General features: G+C 42.5%; 2 protein-coding genes across 2 annotated transcripts in view; both read right to left on the reverse strand.

Moving 5' to 3' along the window:
• Positions 1-1,237: 1,237 nt before the first annotated feature.
• tlr18 (toll-like receptor 18) lies at positions 1,238-4,532 on the reverse strand (the record flags this gene model as incomplete). The annotated part of the gene is made up of 3 exons (XM_079276090.1): positions 1,238-1,693; positions 1,818-3,000; positions 3,547-4,532. The coding sequence occupies 3 exons, from the start codon at positions 4,530-4,532 to the stop codon at positions 1,238-1,240; spliced, it is 2,625 nt and encodes an 874-aa protein (XP_079132216.1).
• Positions 4,533-15,871: 11,339 nt separating this feature from the next.
• Positions 15,872-24,869, reverse strand: part of LOC306781668 (semaphorin-7A) — a 33,396-nt gene continuing 24,398 nt past the window's right edge. The window contains exons 11-14 of the mRNA XM_079274614.1: positions 20,993-21,108; positions 20,404-20,576; positions 19,894-19,949; positions 15,872-19,343 (exon numbers count right to left, since the gene is read on the reverse strand). Of these exons, the coding sequence (XP_079130740.1) occupies positions 18,997-19,343; positions 19,894-19,949; positions 20,404-20,576; positions 20,993-21,108 (692 nt within the window). The 3' untranslated portion in view covers positions 15,872-18,996. The remainder of the gene's footprint in view (positions 19,344-19,893; positions 19,950-20,403; positions 20,577-20,992; positions 21,109-24,869) is intronic.

Genomic DNA, 24,869 nt, shown 5'->3' on the forward strand with positions numbered 1-24,869 from the left:
CATCTCTCTTTTGTGTGGGAAACCAAAGTAACAGTCTCAGTAACAGATTACTGCTTTTAACAACCAACCGCAGAGATCCACAAGGAGCGGACGTGAGACAGTCAACATAACCACACAGCCGTGACTAAAACAGTTTATTCCATTACACCGTGCACGGAAACAGGAAACATGTGTAGCTGGTATTGCACAACAACTTTCCCCCCGACAGATATGTGGCAGATTTAGAGTAGATGTATACAAAGTATATAAAGTATATAAAGTATACAAAATAATGAGTTCAAGGGTGTCGTCTACTGGCCATTTGACTTCACACGTAAACCTGTAAAAGTGCCTTTGTTACATAACACCGACTCAAGTGAAAGTGAAAAGGAGAGTGATAGGAAATAAGTCATTTGGAAAAACTTTGGAGACACATTCATCATCAAGTGTGAGCTCTACTCACCTCATCCACACTACACCAAGTAAAAAAAGACATTTGACAGCAATGGAATTGGCGATAATAAATGTAATAGTTAAATACGGGAGAAGTCAACTTGAAACACGAAGGATCTATAGAGACCTCAAAATGATCATCAGTGTAAACTCTTATACCTGAAATACAATGTGCCATTTACAATTGTTTTAGACTGTCACTTGTATTAACTTTTGCCAAGTGACCAATTATCACTGAGCATTGCCCATCTTCAAGAGCTAGCATGGAGTGTAAATCAAAAGATTTTACAAGTCGCTCAAATTTTAAATACGAGGAAATTGGCGAATGCGACAAGTTCTCCTAAAGAAGTACGAATGAGAAGTACGAATCTGTCCGTCCTTGCACGAGGCCCATTGTGAAGTGTTGTATGTCCTGTGTGGCCTTTGACATGGCCCTGCAGCGCTCATGATCTCATACCTCTGAGGGCCAAGAGTGTAACAGAGCACGGCCCTTTCACATTGTGGCTCCTGTCACCACATCGTCCCGGCACCAGCGCTTGTTACCCTGAGTGCGACATGGGAGATCTCGTCTGTGGCCTTTCAGTGGCTGTCAGCTGGCCACCCGGCGCTGAGACGCTCAGAGGGAGAGCGGAGCGGAGGGCACCCAGCTCGAGCCCTCTGGGATAACATGACAGAATGCCATCGGGCAGACTGGGGATCGTGTTGTTGTCATAATGAGACGTTGGCTGTTGCACACAAAAGGCTGCCTGGGTTCAGGCCTTTACTGAGACAACACTGTATCATTTATATTTGTCTGACCTTTTGGTCAAAATGCAACCACAGGGATTTGTCTCTGAGTCGACAGCTCATTGTTTTTCCATTTAATAATGTCATTCTTGGGTTCTGCATTAGATTCAGCTACTCCTGGTTTCCCATCTTCCATGGGTGTCAAAATCACAGAAACGTTTCCCACAGATGATGTTCTGCTCTCAACACTGTGCGCCCTCCTCCGGGTCAGTGTTGGCTTGCCCAGGATGCCTTTCAGCTGCGCCCAGAAGAACGCCTGCTGGCTGACCTGCTGGGGCCACTCCAGGTACGTCTTAGTGCTCAGCATCTTCTTCAGCTTGCAGTACTTGCTGGGCAAGGAGCTGGGATCCATGGGCTCCTTCAGCACTAGTATGACGTCGCCGAAGGTCTTTCCCACTGCTCTCTGCTGAGTGAAGTACAGCTCGTAGTTGCACCACTCGCTGTTAACAAAGTGTTGGGAGAGAACAAATATGACCTGAGGATGGAGACAAAGAAAAAGAAAGAAAACATGGATTACAATTGCTTCGTAATGTTGCGTTTTATTCTGTATTTTTGTCTTCTGACATGTACAAGTTCCTTACAAAACTACACGTTGGTACCTTACGACTGCTTTCAATGTTGTCTATGATGTTATCGATGATCCACCTTCCTGGCATGAAGTCCCTCTCGTGGATACACAGACGATAGGAGTTCCCATTGCTCTCCAAACAAGGCAAGAGCTGGTTCCTCACCCAGTCTGCATCAGAGTGGCTGTACGATATGAAGGCATGATAAGTAAAAGTCCCACGTTCCCCAGCCGCTGTTTCCTTGTGAGCTCTGTACTTGGCCCTGATGATCTGATAGGTGGCTTTAGTGTACCACGGGAGATCAAACATATAGCATATCAGCATCAATGTCAAGATCACCGCTGCCGTGGTGGCGACACAGATGACGATAACTAGTCTGATATCACACGCCACTTGACCCGGGATGAATTTGGATATGACTGTGTTGCGCAAGGCTTCTGGGTGGTAACACCTGTAGTTCCAAGGCCAGTCCGTGAGGTTAACCTTTCCTCTGGACATTGTGTCCTGGACGAAAGCGTGGAGCTCACAGGTGCAGTGGTAAGGATTGTTCCCTGCCCTCAAGCGAGACAGTTGAGGCATGTGCTGGAAGGATGCCCTGCTCATGAGACCAAAGGAATTCCCGTCTAAAGCTAGGAACTGCAGGGAGGGACTTTCCCACATGGATGGGATGAACTTGATTTTATTCCCACTCAACAGGAGCTCTTTGAGGTTGGTGGCTTTCTCAAAGTACGTAATGTCCAGCAGGTCCAGTTCGCAGTAGGACAGGTCCAAGTAGTGTAATGTAGTGGGCAGACATTGGAGGGCTTCACTCACGAACAGGTTGTGGTGAGCGATAAACCGAGTGATATTCTTTTGCCAAACACAGTCCCGACTGCTGTCGGCAGATCCCAGTTTGTTGTTGCTTAAATCCAACACCTGCAGCTGCTGGAACTCCCTCGTTAGCGATGACACGACTTTCAAACTGGTCAGGGCATTGGTGCTCAGTTTGAAGGTGTGCAGATTTGGCATGGTGCTCCTGTAATCGCACCGCTGGTTGAAGATGAACTCGTTCTCCAGTCGATTGTTGGAGACATCCAGGAACTCCACGCCTTCCATCTCAACCCAGGCATCGCAAGGCACAAAGTTGAAGTACACGTGCTGCATAGACAGTTCCTTGATTTTGTTGAACCAGGTGAAGCGCCAGTCAAATCGCAGCACATCTGGATTGCTGATATACCTGCAAGAAACAGAGATTGATAGTGTTCTGTAAATGCACAACAAAAGCAAACTTCTAATGATCATTTTCAGCTTTTGTGATAATTGAAAATCCGAAAACATATTGCCTTTGCGTACCAAATGTGGTGTTTTGTTTTAACAGTTAATTGTGGAAATATTAGAATTCAGCTATAAATGTAGTGCTGCCAATGTGCTATCAACCAAATGGTTATTTTTAGGAATTAGATTAGAAATGGTTCAGTTCTGGAAGCTTGCTCTGGAGGAGCTTGCAGTTCATGCAATTGGTTAAATTGTCAAAAAGACTTCCAGTTTCACATTTTTTACTTTGTGGTTTTAAAGATCTGACATATTTTGGGTTTCACTTGAATTATAGTTGTCATTTGTGTGATCGCAAGATCATGAATTCCTGGAGGGAATATACACTCAGTAAACACCGTTTACATTTTAACTTTCAAAATGTACACTTATACTAAAAAAATACAAATTCACAGCCAATGAATTATATTCCACGCGGCACATGATGCCCCCCAAATGAGAAGATACTCACCAAAGATCCAACTTATCCAGTGCCAGGTCTGTGATGCTGGAACCGGCTCCGCTGTCAACAAATGTGGGTGAACGGGCAAAGTCGATGTACTGAAGTCTCAGCCTTTTGATCGGCGTGACTTGTAAGTTTATCAAAGCCATCCTGAGGAGATTCTCATTGAATTTACCTCTGTGGAAGATGAGCTGCTGGGCTGTGATGTATTTTAAACCCTGGAAGATGTCCTCCTCTTCCAAGTAGTACATGAACTCAAAGAGGTTGCGGAATTGGATGACACTGAAGGTCTTGTTGGCGAGGTCACGTAGCATGTGAGGGAGAGCATTTGGCCGTTGATCCATGGCCATATCAAAGCCCATCTGCTTTGTTTGGATGACTTCTAAACTTCCAGGCTCGTAGTAACTTAGATTGGCGGAACATTTAATTGCAAAACCTTGTAACCTGATGTTCTTCAGGGGCTGAAAATCTGATTTCTTTAGCCCCATCACCAAAGGGCCACCCATGGACAGAACTTGGAGCTTATCAAATTTGGAGAAGCTTTCTGCTAAAGTTGCATGTTTGTAAAGGTTATTGGACATGTAGAGCTCCTTCAGATTCAAAAGAGGAGTCAGAGCTGTGGCAGGAATGTCCTGCAGGGAGTTATTGAAGATGTCGAGATGCTCCAGTAGTGCGTTGTTTTTAAAGGCATCATTGTCAATGTGTGAAATGTTATTGTACCGCAGCTTAAGGATGCGAAGCTGAGGGAGGCGGAGGAAGTCGTCAGCATGGACAGCTTGAAGTTTGTTGGAGGAGAGATCTACGTCTTCCAGTGTGGATGGAAATTGTCTCCACGGGACGCTGTCCAGCTGTCTTCCCTGACAGTCTGCTGCGCGGCCAAAGATGTCAATGCGACAGGGTCCTCCGTCAGTGTGGGTGGTGCGGGCTGAGGGTGGAGTTGGGTATGCGAGTGCTCCAAGAAGGAGAGCACTAAAATGAAGCAATTCCCAAATCATCAGACAGACTAGTAAAAAACAAGAAAAGGAGAGATGAAATGCTGGCGTTATATTCTTTACTCCACAGAAAAAGTTGCAGAATTTCGACCCAAATAGTTGTTTTGGAAGCAGGGGTTTGCTTGTTGTCACTAAATACCGGTACTGGCCCATTTACTTTGTGTGGGAGTCTCCACCTTTCTCCCAGTATTTCTCAGAATACTACTTTTAACTTTGTGTGCTCTTTTCTATTCTTCTATTCTTTATTTCTGTCAGTTTTCTTTACTTTTATTTCTTCCTCCTCGTCTCTGTGCCTTTATATGCTTGTTTATTTTTCATCCTCTTTTCTTGCTCCTCCTTAGCTGTAATTCAGCTCGACTCATCACAACACTGCTCCTCTTCACAATAACAATTTACATAAATAGCTGCTGGTCAGAGTGCTTCTGTCGAACCATAACCATGTTCCAAAGAAAGTGTGCATGTCATATGCAAAGTTACTTTTTGTTTATATTTGGGAAAGCAAGTGATCAACAGCCGCTTCAGCAGCAAAAGGCATATCCGACAATAGGCCGTGATAAAAACAAGCCTCGCGGTCTGTTGCAGGCCACATGTGTGCCTTTGTCGTGTCTCCATCTAAAGTCGTGGATTTTTTCAAACAATATAGAGGACATTCACACTTTTAAAGAAACCCCCAAAAAGCAGGCCTACAAATAGCATTGAGAGACAGCAGAGACATCAAGATGAAAGATGTATGACGTCACAAGATCATCTACAAGATCTTTGAGCAAATGTTCTGTCATTTCCCATTAAATCATAAATGTGCCATCGCAGAATAAACGGACGTTCAGTTCTTTCTGCAGGGTACGTGAACCTCGCTAGACCCACAACAGACTTCACACATCACTCTCCCTTCAGTCATTATGTGCTCTCAGGCGTCACATCTGCAGTGGAAAAGACAGACTCATCCATATAAAATAGAGCTTTTCATTGCTCCCCCCCTCACACAACAGCACTCGTTGCAGTACGAACTGCACAGTACTTACCCGCTCACCAATAGTTTCCTGCTTCAGGCTGTTAATGCAGATTCCTTCAAATCCGCTCTTCTAAGCCTATTTATAGTGCTGGTCCAAGGCGACGCACTGTGTTGGCCCTCACATGGAGGAGCCGTCAAGCTTTATAGCCCCCGTTAAACAAACAGTGTTAGTTTCATGGAGTCCAGGAGTGACGCGGCTTGAATCAACATTTATATCTGTGCGGATGTGGGTAGTATCAAATTATATTGTTTCCTTATTTATTTGAGGTAATCTTTGTTTTTTTCTGGTGGTTGTCCAAGCTGTCAGAGTGGGCGATCAATAAATATGATTTAATTTTGGTTTGATTCACGATGGGAACGGAATTAAAATGACTTTGCAGAAGCCAAAGATACAATTAAACTGAGTGGAAGATATTGTGTGTAGCTTTTCCAGAGCAATAAATCACAACATAATAAGATGTGTACAGTATTCTGTTACCACATGAAAACCCACATCAGATGTATATTCATTACAGACACGTGAGCAACAAGGAACGGGATGGATTGTGAGGTTGGCGGATCTATTCGTGTCCCAACAGGTGTTCTTTTGATATGCAGCCAATCGTTCCTCGTGGGTCAACACTCACATGAATGAGTCATTGTTAACAGGTTCCTCTGGATGAATACAGGATGGCACATACTAAATAATACGCTTAGAATGAATTACTGTCACCCTGTGTTTACTGTGTGGTCATCGCCTTCCTTCCTCGACATATAAACATTGTCTGGGTGAGAAAAACAGCAGCGGTGATGCTGCTCCAATGAGGAAACAGGAGACACTCCTCGGCTATCTAATCTGGCCAACAGTGGACAGCTGTTCCTGGAAATTGACAGATTTCATGAACATCAATAATATTGACTGAGTGAAACTCAGCTCATGAAATAAACTGTTGTAAAATGATTTTGTAATATCCGGCAACAACAAAGCTTTGGGAATCCATACAATCGTGTCCCAGACTATTTAAAAAACGTTTTTTCAGGTTGAAATGGCAACTTTTAAATGTTACTTGTATCTCCAATCTTTTCCAGTTGGTGAGTAGACACGGGTCGAAGTAGTCCCTGCTGATCATTAAGTATGACATTTGTGAGATTGTCAGAAAGTTGATGCAGTCTCTTGTCTTTGTGATCGAGGTCCACTGTTTTCAGACAGAATGTCTCTCTCACAAATGTCAACTTCTTTTTCACGTGCGGCCCAGAATGTGTTTACCGATCAGACGGAGCATGCTGCAGTTGGTGGCTGCTTTGCCGAGAAGAAGAAGAAGAAGAAGAAGAAGAAGAAGAAGAAGAAGAAGAAGAAGAAGAAGAAGAAGAAGAAGAAGAAGACAAAAACAACAAAGTAGAAGTTTTTTCATGAGGGATTGAGGAAGGAAATCCTTTTACCTACATTTATTTAATTTGTCTTTACAGGAATACAAAAACAGCCAAATGCCGTTGAACTCCTGGAAAACATTATGGTGCAATAATGCATAATAATACCAACTGGAATGGAGTTTGGATCCAGAAATGTGCATGCGTGGCCTCCAGCTGGTTTGACATTAAACCTTTCCGGCAGGAGGTTGTGTCGGGAATGGATGTGGAGGATTCACTGGCTGACTCATGTGTGTGCCGTTTCCTTCTCCGTGCTGTGTGCAGCCTTATCTGTCAAAGGAATGTGCACTATGTAGGCAAAGCTGCAGGCTGTCCTCTGTTTCAACCTCCCCAGCTTCAGAGGTAAGGGCATGTTGCAATCACATCAGCGTCAACACACATTTAGGGTTTTAAGATGTCTGGGGCATACGATCTATGAGACCTACACATGCGGCTTATTGTGTATGCTCACAATACATGTGGCCCTTTTCCCAGTCAACACGTTTCACATGCAGGTTGGCCCGCTGCCGGGTTGATACAGTACGAGGTGGGGAGACAACTGGGAAATCACCCAAGAGCACGAGAAGAGGGAAAATATTGTTTTTCTCTGCATCTGAGAGATATCTCTCTCAGACATCCTGTCATGTCTAAAAGCTATAGACTGACACTGGCTGGCAACAACGACATCATCAATGGACCAGCTGAGTTGGTGTTGCAACACAAGGATGCAAATTGACACTTAATCTCGCTGAGTCACTTGTCTGGAGATAAGTCAAAAGGAAGAGAAAAACAAGAAGTGGCCATGTTTGAGTGTGACAGCAGGTCTCATTGTTTGATACTCCCCGTCCTGCACAATGGAATCAGTGACGGGGAAAACTAAACCGTTGTGAAAGAACAAGCTTAAACCTCTCAACCCAAAATGTTGACTCTAGATTGACAGTTAGATTAAAAAACAAGATCGAAACCTTTTTTATGCCATGCATACTGATGCATACTGAAATCCTGGCACCTACATTACCCACAATGCAACAAATCCACCGACAGTTAAGTGAGAGGGTTGGATGTGTTATGCTGAAGCCCCCAGAAAGAGTGCAGAGGTTTGAAGCTTATTTGTCTAAAAAAAATAATGAAATAATAATAATTCTGAGGTAAATCAACCTCTTAATTAGCCCCTTTGAAAATCAGCATGTCCTCAAAGTTGTAAAATGCATAAACAGTGAAATGTGTCTGTGCTGCTGCTATCCAGCGCCATAGTGCCAAATGTGTACGACTGGAAAAAGAAGTTTTCTTTGATGTAATGGTCCTGACTGAACTGATCGTGATGTCTGGATCTGGACGAATACAAGAAAAGACAAACTCCTCTTCTAACTTCAACATGTGTACTTACTTTACTGTATTCACAGCTCACAGGAGGACTAAGGGATTTCTGCAGGCAGTCATACTCTCATACTGTATTGTGGGGCCATGTGCTTCATTGTGAGCTGGTAGTCCTGCACCAAAGGAACAACCAGGCTATGAAAGAATCAATAAATGGCTCCATTATTGATTAAACTATGATATCTCTCTATTATGCCATGGATGGCGTCATCTGAGTGAGCTCAGAGCTCCATTAGCATGTGTGATATTTACCCAGCAGTCGATAGCCGGTGGCAAACAGCTCTTTCATTGACATTGCCCACTGCCTCTGTCTGACAGCAGCCTTGTTCCTTACTGTGGTTCAATGACGCGCCATGTTTATGTATTACGCACGAACACAGCTGCACTGCAACTCGCGCTGCGCTCCACATGTTTCTGTGTGTGGGTTGTTCATGTGATTTACAGCCGGTGGTATTCAGCCGTACGGATACAGGTGCTGTTGGTGTTTGTTGTACCTGGTTTTGACACCATCTCTGAGATTTCTGCTGCCACGCCCATGTGATGACGCACAGTTACAGTAATTTCTGCTGCTCAAAGCATGGATGTTGAAACAGAGACAGTCTTCCATTAGTCCGGATAAACTGCAGGATAGGATGTCAGCAGTTTTTATTGGAAGTATTATTTTTATAAATTTTTGAATTATCCATAGCAAGCAAACCACAATCTTTTCAACAGGCTATTCGTGGTTATTTTGTCAAATCACACGGTAGCACAGACAGGAAGAATGACAGCACATGAGGTTGCTTTCTTACCAACTTTAACTTTAACGGTGGTTAGAATGTTTGGTACGGTTGCTAAAGTGCTTACTCGCTTGCTTTGCCTGCAAAGCGTTAAGGTATGTGATTCAGCCCTAGCCTGGAGCAATGCTTTCAAATGCGTATTGGGTCATGTTGAGAGAGTTGGTTCATAATTAATGGGAGGCCAGGGTCAAACCAATGGAACAGACTGCAGGGAGGAACATATTGGTGTGTGGCGTGGCCCCCTGTCAGTCTACCAGCTATGTCACTGAAAAGGTCCTTGATAAGTCCTGGTATGAAATGAGTGGGAACCCTGAATGTATTTCACCAGACTCAAAGTACCCACTGTGAGAAAGCTGCATTACACACATGGGGAATCTTGATATTCATTTCAATGTAATGTTTTAATTGTTCATAGTATTTTGTTAAAATCTACTTTGCAGTTTCACAGATAAAAAAGAGAAGAAAATGGTCTTGATGAGTTGTGTATTTACTCAATCACAGGGCTATGGCCTCAAAATCTACAAGAAGGTTGTCTCTGCAAAAACTTAAGTCTTTAATTCACAAAAATCTAAATTGTATCCAGAAAGGCCTCCAAAAGGAAACAATGCTTCGTACAGAACGAAGTGTAGCCTCCTGTGTGTGCGTTGACTCCACCGACATACTACAGTCCTGTGCTTGGTGCTGTGGAACATAATGACTGATACCAGAACAAGTGGAGCCACGGGCATTCATGACTAACTGATAATGTCAAACTATGTCAGACTACAAACCAAACAAACATGCGGATGCTTTCAAACTCAAGGAAATAATTCACGGGTCAAAATGGTAGTCGGGTTTCACAGCTAGCCGCTAGTTGTCTCTCTAGAGACAACAACGTACTGAATGTGACGAGGAAGCTCCCAAGCATGTGCGGTTAAAGCTGCATTGCAATACTCCAAGAAGTGCAAGAATATAAAGACAGATGGAAAGCTGGTTTGCCATTTGAGGGTTCAACATGACCTTTTGAAATGACTGAAGTCACAGCATGAATATAAGTAGCGAAGGACTGAGATAAATGGCACTGAGCAACATTAAATAACTTGAAACAGATGTAAGACGAGAAAACATCAGCGGGGATCCGGTGACTTCAGTAGACAAACCACCGGAGCCTCGGCCTCACTCTCAATAAAACCCAGAGTTTATCACTCAATGGTTTAATGTCACCAAGAGCATGTACAATTTCTATTCCCCACAGTGCTGTTGAGGAAAGGCCACAGACGTGATCAGCCAGGTCCTAACAGCTGCACTAACCTGCTGGAAATCAGCCAATTTACTGCTGGAGATTCACAGGTGCCAAGAATTAAGCCGACTGATTGCCTGAGGAGCCGGTTATCTTAAAAGATAAGACTGGTGGTCGTTTATGTTTCATTTTTTTATCAACAAATCCCATTATAAGACAACCCAACACATTATATATAATATAATTAGTGCTGGGCAACGATTACAATTTGTAATCGCATGGATTTTTTGCGATTAATCGCGATTAATCGCATTGTTATGGCAAAGTTCAATGATGAATAAAAAAGTCGTGTATTGTGCACTTTTATTTTAAAGTACTGCTATATGAACAAAAGGGCAACAACATTTGGTTTGCAAAAACTGCGTTCCCGCGTTCCCGCTAAATGAACGCGTTAACTTGCCCAGCACTAAATATAACGTAAGATTAGAAGAAGCTGATGGGAAAGCGATTCATTTTACGGGTATTTGGGCATTAAAAAATGATCTTGGACTTATTTAAATTCTGATCTGATGATGACGCTGCATCAAGACTCGATAATTATTGCATTCTGTCGGGGAGCATGGATGTCTGTACCAAATGTACTGGCAATCTATCCACTATTTGTCAAGTGATTCATTCTAGAACAATCTGAACTGACAACTGCTGATCAAGCAACCGATGCCCAACGTTGCCAGAGCCACACAGTGCCCTTTAGCAATACATACAAAGGTTCTTATGATATCTTACTGTACGAGCTTCTTTTGTGCATTTTCTTATGAATGTCCAGCAACACAGGTCAAATTCCCTTCATATTATACATACAGTATTTTCAAAATAAAAGTCTGTCTTTTTGGGCAAAAATTGGTTGAGGCAACAAAAGTACTTAGTTAGGTTTAACGACCGTGGTTTGGGTTAAATAACTATGAATGTGGCAATACTTGAGTATGGGAACTTATATGACAAATAAGTTAACGTTTGGGGTGAAATAAATTGACATCGACCTCTGGTTTCCCCAAGCAGAATGCGTCACTCTTTATATTTTCTGGTTCATGATTATTACACACATTTATTTCTGTCAAACCCCATTTACTCCAGTGGAGCTTCTACGTGACAACTGATACGACTGCGGTTGAACTGCAGACTTCAGGTGAGTCTTGTGTGAAAAGGAAACTCATAACTTGCCAAGCCTGAAAATGTTTGGTGAACAAACTAATTCTGGACTTCCACCAACGAGACACAAGGAGTTAAATCTGAAGTTGTTGTGTTTTTCAAAACACAACATTAAGTTTTACAGGTAGAAGCCGTTTCCCCGTCTAAAGCAAGAGAACGGTAGCAATAACAACTGATAACGCTCATTTGATTGGCTGATAACATCTGAGATGGGTGTGTGCTCTGTGACAGATTTCTGGTCAGCGATGACTAATGAGTCTTTCTTTACTCAACATCTGACGTCTCTATTTACCCAATGCCAATGCTTTACCCTCGTTAAATCTAAAAACTTCAGAACTGACGTTTGACTTCACAAATAATGTGAGATGTTTGGGTGTTAATCCACTGAAAATAGTCCTCAATATGAAGAACGCAGCAGATTAAAACTGCAACAACAACCACAAACATTTGTATCTTAAGAGTTAAAACTAAAACTTTGAAACAGACATGACAGAACAAACTTCAACTTCACTCACCTTGAGATGGGCGGTGAGATACAACTGCCAGTTTAACACACAGCACAGGTTGAAATGTCATGTTAGAAAGTCAGACGCTTGGTGAGAAGTGACGGGAAGTTACTCAACACTGGGTGATTTATAGCCTTTTGGCAACTTGGCAGCCTCTCAGTAATCTGTCTGAGTGTGTGTGTGTGTGTGTGTGTGTGTGTACGTGTGTATGTGTGTGTGTGTTGCCCAGGAATGTGTCAGACTTCTGAGAAGGAAGAACACATTCCTGTCACTACATTCATAAGTGTTGATGACATTATCGGGTTAGGGTTAATTGGGAGCGGGGCACTGGCACAAGGGGTTCGGGTTAGACTTGGATAGACTTCTTAGAATATGGATATCTGCATTTAAGCCAATAAAGTAAAAAGGGAATTCATTTTTGGTGCTTGAAATGTAAACAGTCAAACAACATGTCTGACAGGTGAGTGTAAAATGAATTATAGCTGGGGGACAGTGGGGGGAAAAATAGAATAAAGGAAAAGAACATACAAATATATTTGACAATGATCCAGTTATTACATCACACCATAATGTTTGTCAATCCTAACTGTCCCTAACGTCCCTAAATGGGGTTTGAGCATTTCATATCCTAGAAAGGTTGGCAGGTATTCTCCACATGATCTCACTGTAGAAACTATGAACCTTTTGGACTGTCGCTAAACACTGAATGAAGGTATCCACGCTGTGCCGGGTAGGATACACAGGCTTTAGGAGAGCTGGCAGAGACGCGAGTGAACATTATACGTTGATGGTATGGAAGTTGCCTTTGTCTCTGCAAACTTCAGCAATGCGGAAAAATTAAAGAAAAATGCGGAAAAGAACTCACCCAGTTTTTGCTGAAAGTGCTTTTACAATGTCTGCACCCTCATCTTGGTGTGAGCTAGAGAAACATTTTAAACTGGATTATGTAATTGTCCAGGACACCCTTGAGATTCAAAATGTAAATGGGATTATTCTCGCTGAATAAAGGTTAGATAAAATAATAGAAAAATCAATAAATTGCGAGAGAGTCTGTGTTTCGGTTCGATCTGTTTTATGACGAACGTACATTAATGCCAGTTACTGATAACAATCCTACTAACTACACACTTTATTGAACGCGTATTTTTATCATCTAAACTTCATTTTTTTGTGTAAGTTGACATGTATACTATAATCACAAAATGTATTTTGAAAAGACACAATGCATGTTACGAGAGGAACATGTACATTTCCTGCGTTCATGGGCTTTTATTTTGAAAAGCTACTATGCGTAACCTACGGAAACTGACACGCCGCCCTCTTTTACATCCAATACTGCTGCTAGAGGGCAACCTGGAGCATCATAGTTGACGAAGCGGTGGTATTTGACCAGGGAGTGAAAATGTGCTGCTTTATTGATAATATGATCAAGAAGAACCAGAACCAGCCAGAACCTGCTGTCAGCAGTTTTCATACTTTTCTCAGGCAGATTGTTTTGAGACATGACATCTGGAAACAATTATTATGGAATATTGATTGATTTGTTTTTGCCACTGATAAGATTGACATGTCAACTTCTTCATTGTTTGTGTGTGTGTGTGCTCCTGATAACTGCAGAACAATGGATGTGCCAAACCAATTGACAAGAAAGGAGGATTTATATTGAATGGCTTCTGCTTATTTCAGCCAGACCATATGAATAGAGTCGATAGGCAGCAATTTGTTTGGAAACAGTGAGCTAACGGAGTGAGACGGAGACGCCTACTCAGGGTCTTCCTGAAAGCAAGGCTTTGTTCGTGAGTCAGAAGCTCGGGAATTGATTGACTTCTGCAAAAGGCTGCTTTTACTGAAGGAGAGTGCTCTTCTCATCTCAGCAAGAAAATAAACATATTTCCCAAAATGTGAAACCATCTAGCTAGCAAAAGTTGTTAACTCAACACTGAGTTATCTTCAGAACGGTTAGAAATTTACACTGCTAACAAAACACTGTAGAATGTTGTTTTTTGTTATCTTCTTAAAGAAATTCCCATATTTACGACATTCAGACTTTAAAGCAGGCGGCAACCTCCAATCATGAAAACGGAGGCCAATGCCCAAGAGCTGCATTCTCTCTAGTGTCCACCAGGGGGCGACTCCTCTGGTTGTATAGAAGTCTATAGAAAATGACTCTACTTCTCTCTTGATTCATTCCCTCAGTAAACATTGTAAACATGAGTTTATGTCTCAATCTCTAGTTTCAAGTCTTCTTCAATACAGCATGATGTTCATTTAGTACATTATGCTCCATTTAGAGTCACACAGACCATAAAGCAGGGGATGCTTTAGGGCGGGGCTTACTGCGATTGACAGGTCACTCTTATAGCGTTGTCAGGTCTGTGAGTGGACTGTTTGTATTAAAACACTTTCAGAGTGTGTTTCAAGTTCATGAAAGATAATTGTAACAGTTTGGTCGACTAAAAATATTCAGCATTCGGTTGTACTGATCTCCACCCTCTTGTGTCACTTCTGGTTGCAAAAAAACAGGATGGCGACATCAAAATGCCAAAATCAAGGCGGTCCACAAACCAATGGGTGACGTCACAGTGTCCCCTTCTTCTACACAGTCTACAGTTCAAAGTTATTTTTACACTGCTATAGTCAACAAGGTCCTCTTATGGCAAGGATGGCTGGTATTTGCAATTGTGGAGCTAAATTGTGCACTGGTGTAATCTTCACCACATCTCTCTCACGTCATTAACGTATTGTTTTAAAAAGCCGGTGTCGATCATTATGGTAACAATAGAAGGTGAAGTGTTTTTGGACAAAATGCAGTGTAGTATGACATTTCCTCCTCCTTGACAAAGCTAACTAGCATGCATTTATGTAATCAGGTTCCCAAATACTAGGCTTTTGGTGCGTTCAGTTCACTCAATAGTCTCACTAAATACTGTTTAACCAACATAATTGGATAATTGGAAAGCCGGCTTTCTCTCTCGAGTCCTATCACGGAGCCGGCTGGCTGCTGTAACATCATCTCTGAATATTGGAGCAGACAGGTTTGACAACCATGCCCCATTGTTGATGCATGGACAAGATGCTGGTTCTGGACTCATGAAATACCACGGATCAGGGAGAGGGACGCTACAATAACACGACAATCAGCTTAAAGTTTTAAGAATAACTAGACTGGATTAATGACTCATGTCGGTTGATTTTAGATGCTGAATGGGCGGTATTATGTCCCTTTTTACATATTTTGCCAATACACGAAATATTGGCCAGCAGATGGTGATGATGCAACCTGCCTGTCTTGACAGGAACCTCCAACTGCATGTCAACCATTTTGTGATGCAGATTTACACCATATTCTGCTTATTTTATGCTCTTATCTCAACAACTGTAATCTGAAAAGCTGACTGAAGCCCCTTAACAGATTTAAATTTTAAAAGCCCTTTATTCACCAATTCGATAGATTTAAATTTAAATTGATGTATTTCAGATTCTTGTTAATTACTCAAGTATCTAATTGGTTTACCCCATAAAGTATGGGATTAATTAAAGAGTATAATTATGGATTTGACTGCATTCATGGTTCTTGAAAGGGTTTTCTGCATGGATTCATTGCTTTTATAAGGGGGATAATATTTACAGGTGCCATTTAATTTGTAAGAAAAAGAAAGCTCCTAAACTATGTCACTACACCTTTATATCATCCAATCCATGAATTATCATTTAAAAGCCCATTCAAAACCTTGATTGCATCATTGTTGATGTTTAAGGAATTGAAAGCAAAATTCAATGATTCAGTTTCATAGTTCTTTCAAATAAACACAGTAAATAATGTCTTTATACTTATATTTTATTAATTTTCACCGCACATGTTCAGGGAAACACATGTCAATATGGGTTTGTTACATGAATATCTATTGCACGATAGATATGTCTTCTTTAAAAATACACGTCATGAGATGGCATTCGACTGGCATTGCACCAATATAAATCTTTTTTTTTAAACAAGTTTGGCATGTTACTTTTAAAATGAGATATATATCGAGACACAGAATCGCGGGCACACATCATGTACAGTACTTGACACTCAAAAGCCCCAGAGCAAACAGAAACACGGCCCCGCTTCGCTCCACGCTGATTGGCTGACAGCAGATAGCCAATTACATCGGCCTCCTGAAGGCAAATCAAGAGCTTTCTGTGAAGGAGATGAGCCTTTATCGGCCTGGCTGACCCTGACGCATGTGATTGAGTGATAACTGAACATCCACATCAAAGCAAGGGCTTGAACACAGAGGAGATGTGGACAGTTGGTATAAATGTTATAAATCTTAATTCCGACGCAATAGCTTGAAAGATGTTGATTAGTTGAGCATGATGACTGGGAGTGCTGAGTGATGACAGCTTGATTTTACCAACAACTATCTGACCCCATTTAAACTCGAGGTTACTCTTCCGGTGAGAAAACTCCACACTGTAGACATCTGCCAAATAAACACCGTCACGTTAGGCAACGTAAAGTACCCGGTTAATGGAATACTTTGTCCCAAGAAAAGGAACTTTTTAGAGGAATTGTATAAGAACGAAGAATCAAAAAACGGAGCAAAGTCCCGATGATTCATGAAACATAATTTTGGTTCACAAATGTCTGCAGAAACCTAAAATGCCCAAAGAAATTCTGCCGACTGCGTTGGGTCTGTAGTATGGACTTGGGACACAGGAAGCTTATGATACCACGTTAAAGGATTAGCATAGGCTTCTCCTCTCATTGTGGCGATAACAGCTTTCTGAGTCCAATCACACATAAACATACGCAGCAGTTATAGTTCATGTATGAAGGAGGTTATACAGGAAAACACCTTTAGCCCATCGGTGCATGTTGAGATAGTTTCCTGCCAATGGTCTCCGACAGCGTCGTCCGCAGCCTTCACGGAACGCTTACTAGCACGTGGCTGGTGTTGATCTCCAACTGAGACTCAAAGAGGATTAACATGCATGTCGGGGGTTTGTGAGTTTGCTTGTGGGAAAGACCCACGAGCAGATCCCCGAGCAGCAACACAAACCCAGCTGAGTGAAAAACACGCGACCCTTCCTTGAGATTGTCACAGCTGAGAACATGCTCGCTGCTCCTCTCCCCGACGGTGTGAACTGAATTATTGAATACGTTGGATGAGGAGTTGGCTGCTTTGTCTAATTGGCTGTTAATGACATTTCTGCCACAGTGGACGGCTCGGCACGGCCAGGTTCATGTAACACTGCTGAATGATAATTCTCAAAGCTCGGGAGAACATGCTAATTCATCACCGCACAAGCCTGCTTCTTCAGTCAGCTGATCAGCATTCACAAGGTTCAGCATGAGCTTGTTGGGCATTTCAGTGCTCTTCAACTCCAGCTACATTCACAACCCTTCCTGGTCTTAACACAGTGTGCACGTTAAAGCCGCTGCTCTCGTCGCTGGCTGTTGTTGCTGCTGGACATCATTGAAGCGTCTTGTTGGAATCTGTCAAGCCTTTTTGTTTCACAGCATAGAGACACAAAAGTACAGAAACAAACAACCAGTTCCTCGTCTCTTTGCACCGGCGTCTTTGGGGAAAGAGGTACAGCGGTAAATGGTTACATATCACGTTCTAACTATGGCATGAAAACCCAAACAATCAACACAAAATGTTACACAAGTAGGCAGCAATGGTAGAAATCAGCATCTGCAGAGCAATAAAATACAGAACGCACTTCACGCATCTAAGTACAAGACTTTTTTTTTTCCTCCAAGCAAACAATGATGCAAGCCTAATATGCGGTTCCATTTAGCTTCGTCTGCTCTTATGATAATGTAAGTGTGTGTTTATTGAAATTGCGAGAGCGCAACACCTTGTTCACATCTTTACGCATTGCCGGGTTGAATTGGATGCCATTGGCAGCAGACGAGCTCCTCGTTGTTGCTCTCTGCTCTGTTTCCTCAACACTAATGGACGCCTGGGACTCGGAATTAGCAAAAAACAAACGTCCGTGCTGTTTCACGTAACTTGCAACCATCATCTGTCCACAATAAATTACCCAGATTTAACACTTTGCCATTGATTGATAGTTATATTTAATTATTTAACGGTTTTATGTTGACGCTCCTGTTTTTAATCCAACGGAGCTGTGGCGTGTGTAAAAATATTAATAATAAAACGACGGACAAAGCTGTGAACAAGGCGTAATAACGACGTTTGATGCCATCTGATTAAAAAGATGCAAGAAACTGCCGCGTCTGAGGAGGAGGTGCTGAGACACAGTGATGTTCGAAGATGAGCTCTTGCCCACCCGCCTGCTTCCTGTCAAAAAGCTGCCACTTCCTCCCAGCGACTGTTGTTAAGACTCGCGTGCACTAATTACAGCGCCAAGTCCGCCCGAGGCTGCAGTATTCTGCCTCGACTGCAAAATTGTGCTTTGGAGTTTTTGTCCCCCGAAGTGTTAAGGCTTTTTAAATCTCAATACCAGACAATGTTCTAGCACTAATGAGCTATACTAATGAAGTTTAACGAGATGAATGACGAGATGTAAGAGCGGTATTAAAGGTTTATATATTCACAGATAAGCACAGTCAAGTCAATTTGAAAATAAGTAGAGGAATGGTGAAAATAATTGGCCCAACTCATACAATATGTTTTGAGTCAGAGAGGAAAGGTTCGCAAAGCACCTAATTCTGGTTAATCGAACTCGCAAGACGTGTCAATTCATGGACAGTAACTCTGAGTCACTTTAGTCAGATTTTCAAGGTAGCTGCTGATATGTTGCTTTATGCAAGAAAAAAAAATACAGAATTTTATCTCTCAATTACATTTTCTTGACTCTTTCTCTAAAAATCAATGTGGAAAAAGGTGAATTTTCACCGTCCAACCCAACCATGTAATTCGATGCTCTGCGAACCGAACCTGCTGACAGATGCTCCTCGTCTTTCTCGCATCGGGAGCCAGTAAGGATGAGGGGTTAGCATTAGCGGTAGCTGCGGTTAATGGAGCCACAGGGTGGCCATGGCGAGCAGGAGCGACGGCCCCAAGGTGGAGGCCAGGGAGGCGGCCAGGAGCCTGCCGTTGTTCACCAGCCTGAAGGAGATGATCTCCACCTTGAACCCGTCCTCGGTGGCCATGCAGCGGAAGACGCCGTCCCTCAGGGGCGTGTCCACGGCCGGTCCCAGGACGCAGAAGTCCCTGGAGAAGAGGCAGGGATAGTTCTTGATGCAGTTGTCTTTCTCCCAGCGGTAGGTGGCGTGGAAGGAGCGCACGGGGCAAGGGAGAAAGATGGAGGTGTTGGACTGCACCATCACTTCTCTGGGGGAAGTGCGACGCTGCTTCAGAGCTGGAGGGACAAAGACATTTGATTTTTGTTGAATGCCAAAATAATCCTTTCGTATTGGGATCGTGAATATTGATTGTACTTCTGATCGTCATTTGTGTTACGTATTTATTATCCTATAACAGATTAGACTAAATATGATAAAAGCATATTGTGTGAAACTTTGTTGTTTTGTATCATTCCTTTGCTCCAAGATATTAACGAAAGATCAGAACACCGAGCTAGTACTCCTTAATATCAACAGATAGACCTTGTCACAGGACCTGTGGCATCGTGGACACAGCTGGAAATAAGAGCAGTGTTGAAATCAGACAGCCGTCCCTCCAGAGGGGAGTAATTGTCATGATTGGTTGAGGTTATAACTGGGTTTGAGCTTTAAAACAGTGCAGGCCATGATGTAAAAATACAAAAAAAGAAGAATTCTCCCTGTGGGTTTTTGGACTCTGCTCAATTATATGATAATCATCTTTTTACTGAAGCTGCTCAGAAAAGGTTCCTATTTTGGTTGAATTGAGATACACAGAGAGAGTGGGAGGAGCAGATAAGGGCTCACCAGCAGCTTCCCCACAAACCGAGGAGTTTGACTGGTCCAAGTTCTGAATGAGTGTCCTGTAACAATAACAGAGGAGACAAATTAGCAGCATTAAATAGTCCCACAAATGGCTTAAGAGCCGCCACATCAACCCACTGTCACTCGCAAATTAAAACATGCACAGACAAATCATTGAACAATGTCAGGGAGGCAAAAGAGGAAGGAGTCAGCGGCTCATTACGGCTCATTTGCATATTTTCTCCAGAAATTGGAAATGCACAAGATATATTAAATCCAAAGCAATTTACTAACCAAGCCAAACACGAACCGCAATTTCTGAATAGTAAAAGCAAGTTTCATCCCCTCGCAGTCAATAACAAGGCGGTATTTATTTAAATGCAGGTTTTGGCTTTAGATCGGGTGCCACTGTTGCAGCGCATTGTTTTTTTACACGAGCGCCCTCTCTCCTCTCGTCAACTCGTGCAAAAACAGACGACGGCTCTGCAGCAGCGACATCACATCTAATCGTACCCAGTGGTGGTGTTGTATCCGGGCGGGATGGGGATGCACCTCCTCCTGGCCCGGTCCCAGCCGCAGTACGGATCCCGGGAAAGGATGCACTCCCTGCATGTGTCGCCATAGCGACTGCAGTCAGCCAGCGGCAGTCGCTGGACCTCCATCGCTGTGCCGACGTACAGGTGCCCCTGAGGGGGAGGAGATGCAATAGACTGAGTCACCAGTATTACTGGAATAAATCAGCCAGTCTACTGACTTGACAAGGTTTATGACACAATAATTACAAGCACTCAGTCTTCTGAAAATGTGTATTCTCTTTAGGGTAGCAGAGCGTCTGATGCAGCAAGGGACAGTAAGAAACCTACATTTAAACCCCAAATGAGGAATACCGATACAGATGACATGCCTGGATTTGGGCATTGCACGTTTCAGCAAACCACTGATACACTGAATGTGGAATTATTGCATCAAAACATAACCTAGTTTTATTTAAGATAGAATGATATGATAAAAGTGAAAATAAAAATCACAAATCACATGTCATTTAGTTTGTAGTGGAACCAGGAACACAACTGACCCCCCCCCCGAACACTGTTCCTCATACCTTCTGGGAGTCGATGGCCATGTTTAGAACGGGGCCCTCATTGTGAAACAGAGAGTACTGAGATATGACGAAGACGCCCTCGCTGCTGTGAAGAACTTTGAGAACTTTGCCTTGGTCTGTGGAAGGAAGGAGGAGACATTGTAAATGGAGTGTAGGGATGCATCAACCCATCTGCACATACAGAAGAAGACCTCCTCGGTGTTGTAGAACTTCTGTTTTTCTCCCTTTTCTTTGTGGCCCCTGTTGTGCTTTCCAAAGTGTTTTATAAATACAAGCATTTGACTTGGACGGCTTCCACTCCTGAGGTAGGCTGGAGGGCCATCGGCAAAATGGCAGGCTTGAGTTTTTGAGATTTTATTTTGAACTAGAAAATGCATTTCCTGCTGAAAATGCGTTGGAATGCTGAAAGCTGAAATGAATCTCAAAAACATTGCTGAAAATAGATATCCAATTTAAAACAAATTGCAAAAAGCTGAATAATCCAAAAAGATTATAAATATGAAGTTATGTCACACCTCTCCTGAAAGAGCTGAACATTTTGATATTCAAACGGTTTCTGTAGCTTAAAAGAATTCCAGCAGTAGTGATATTTGTTGTAGTAGTAGTAGAAGTATTATTCGCAGTATAAGTATGAGTAGCATTTGAATAAGTACTAGTTGTAGCAGTCGTGATATTTGTAGTAGCAGTAGTAGTAGAAGTTGTCGTCGAAGTATTTGTAATTAGAAGAAGTAGTAGAAGTAGTAGTATCAGCAGTCGTACTAATAGCTGTAGTTGTATTAGTACTGGTTATTAGTACTGGTAGTAGCAGGAATAGCAGTATTAGCAGTTGTGGTATCAGTAATAATAGTAGTGGTAGTGGTAGTAATAGCAGTCGTGGTAGTAATAATATTTATGGTAGCAGTAATAGCAGTAGCAGTAGTAGTAATAGTAGCAACAGCAAAAGTTGTAGTAGTAGTGGTAATACTAGAAATATTAGCAGTAGTAGTAGTTGTCGCAGTATTAGTAAGAGCATTCATTATTTCAACAAAAAAAGCCTAATTTTGAGCGAAACGTTTAAATACAGTTAATCCAAGAGGCTTTTATTTTGAAAGGGTGGGACTGGGTGGGGGAGGGAGGGGGAGAGGAGACATAATCATCATGTTTGACACATAAACAGAGGTTATTAAATGACAGGCTCATCACAAGCAGTTCAGTTAGGATTCATTCTGTGGGGCTTTTATTTTGAAATGGGGTGTGTGTGTGTGTGTGGGGGGGGGTAGAGGAGGGGGGAAAGATCTCTAAAGATCCCTAAGACCTGAATGACTGTATGAGAGACACAGAGAGAGAGAGAGAGGGAGAGGAGTGTATGTGCGCGTGTGTCTGTAAGTCTGTGTGTTTATCAACATCACTAATTGACTCAATCGTGAAGACCTGTGTGCCTGAAGCCATTTCATGGAGATAAAACAGGGAAACACCTCTCAAACAAATCATCAAAACTCCCATAACTGTATATCCTATTGCTCCGATATTAATAATTGAGAGGGAGGATGACTTGAGAAACAGATCTTGTAAAAATTGTGTCTGTAGTGTAAAAAATGTGGCTTAACTGGCGATCTAGAAATGGGGTACCGTGTTCTGTGGAAGATGTTTTTGAAGCAAAATTTAACATTGGTCTCTATTAGTGGTGTCACGGATCGATCCATGATCCGTTCGGATCACCCCTCACAGTTCGGATCACCCCTCACGGTTCGGATCACTCGTGAACCGCGGATCAATCGAGTATTTTTTATTTTTTTTTTACAGTGTAATCATCATAGTGTGTAAAGTTCTACTGTTGCTGTTCCTTTTCAAGTCACAAGTCCCCGAATATCAATGTAGAGTGTCAGTGAACAGATATAAAGCAGTAGTGTGTTCACATGAACGGAGCAGCTTAGAAGCATTTAACGGTGACGTCATGGCGAGCGGAGGAACGTCAGAAGCCGCGGCGTCATTTCAGTCGCAAGTTTGGGAACATTTTGTCTTCCCTGTAACGTATAATGATGGATGAGGGTGGTGGACAAAGCGTTACGGTATGTAGGCGTTATTTAAAGAGAAAGACACGCGACAACGGCAAAACATCGGCATGTCCACACATATGAAGAGCCACCATCCCGTCTGTCAGCGACGGGGACACTCCGGTGTAGAAAACAAAGGATTTCTAAATCTGGTTAAAATGCTTGAGCCACGCTACGAAATCCACTCACGCACCCACTTCAGTGTGAAGCTGTTCCAGACCTCTATGAGAAGGAAAAGACTGCAGAGACTGCTTTCACCACGGCGGAGTGATTCTTAGTCCGGTGCTGTAGACACGCCCCCTCTGAGAGAGTCACACAGACACACACCTGGGGCAGGTGCTGTAGACACGCCCCCTCTGTGAGAGTCACACACACACACACCTGGTTCAGGTGCTGACAGAAGTATCAGAGTGAAGCGAGACAGGCCCAATAATATTCCAGTCACCACAGAAAGGTCGACCCTCTCCCCAGACAATGGAGATATTCTCATCTTTTTGAAAATAATGTCACAGTAATGTAACATTATTGTGTATTTGAATGGCCTGACAGGAAGTAAACATAGACCCAAGTTGTTGCTGAGCAGTTCAGTTCAGTGTAAACAGTGGAAGCTAGCTCACTGGCTGTTTCTTTCTTTCAGTATTGATGAAAGGACGAGGATATCAACATACCTCATGTTGCACTTAAACTTAACAGAATTCTTGAATGTATTATTTTTATTTATTTATTTCATTTTGTTTCAAATTGGACATCTTCAATATTTTTGTTTTCATGTAAGACTGCAGCCCAAAGTTCTTTGCGTTAAGTGTTCTTGAAGTTCTTTCATCAATAAATGGAAAGCAAAGTTATATTTGTTTCCTCCCCTTTTCTTTGTTGATCCGAAAAATGATCCGAACTGTGACTCCTGAACCGTGATCCGAACCGAACCGTGAGGTTTGTGATCCGTGACACCCCTAGTCTCTATGGAGCAGAAAGTTGGTTTTCCTCTCAATTAACGGCTTAACAGCATTCCAACAATTATACGAGCACTAGGAGAATTCAGCATACAGAACTGCAGAGCAGACTATCTAATGGCCTCTGCTAGTTGCTTACAAATAAAGGAATATTATATTTTTGAGTATAGAGCCTAACAGTAAGGTGGATGCAGTTGTATCAGCCTAATGCACACACTACAGGTGTTTAAAGTCCAGATTGTCATCATTTACAGGCCACAATGTTAAATCCAAGATGTTGCCTGGCATTGCAATTATGTTTACCTGGTCTGTGTGTCATTGATACAATGCTCCGATTGTTTTTTGAGAATAACAAAAGGTATGGTTCCCAAAAAGATGACACACTTTTAGGCGAGCCAGGAAGTTGGCATCCACTGGATCCCTCCCTGTACAAGACAATGGATTTTTACCAGGAAGTAAAACGCCTATAACGTTTTTAACAAACTACACCCTTGTTGCATGAGTATACACAAGGAAGCGAACAAGTCGGCGTGATGACATTCTTTTGTTTCATTTAGCTTTTATTTTGAAATGGGGTATGGGGGAGAAGGGGAGAGGAGACAGAATCATAATGTTAGATAAACATAAACCGGTTATTAAATGACAGGTTCATCACAAGCATTTCAGTTAGGATTCATTCTGTGGGGCTTTTATTTTAAAATGGTGTGTGTGTGTGGGGGGGGGGGGGGGTGGAGGAGGAGGGGGAAAGACCTCTAAAGATCCCTAAGACCTGAATGAGTGTATGAGAGACACACAGAGAGAGAGAGGGGGCAAACTTTCTCATTTGGAGATTGTCCGATGTTTTATCTTTTACAGCTTACATGACTGTTGTCCTGCTCTGCCATGTCTTTCCTC

This window comes from Melanostigma gelatinosum, assembly GCF_949748355.1.
Source record: "Melanostigma gelatinosum genome assembly, chromosome: 9".
Taxonomy (NCBI): Eukaryota; Metazoa; Chordata; class Actinopteri; order Perciformes; family Zoarcidae; genus Melanostigma; species Melanostigma gelatinosum.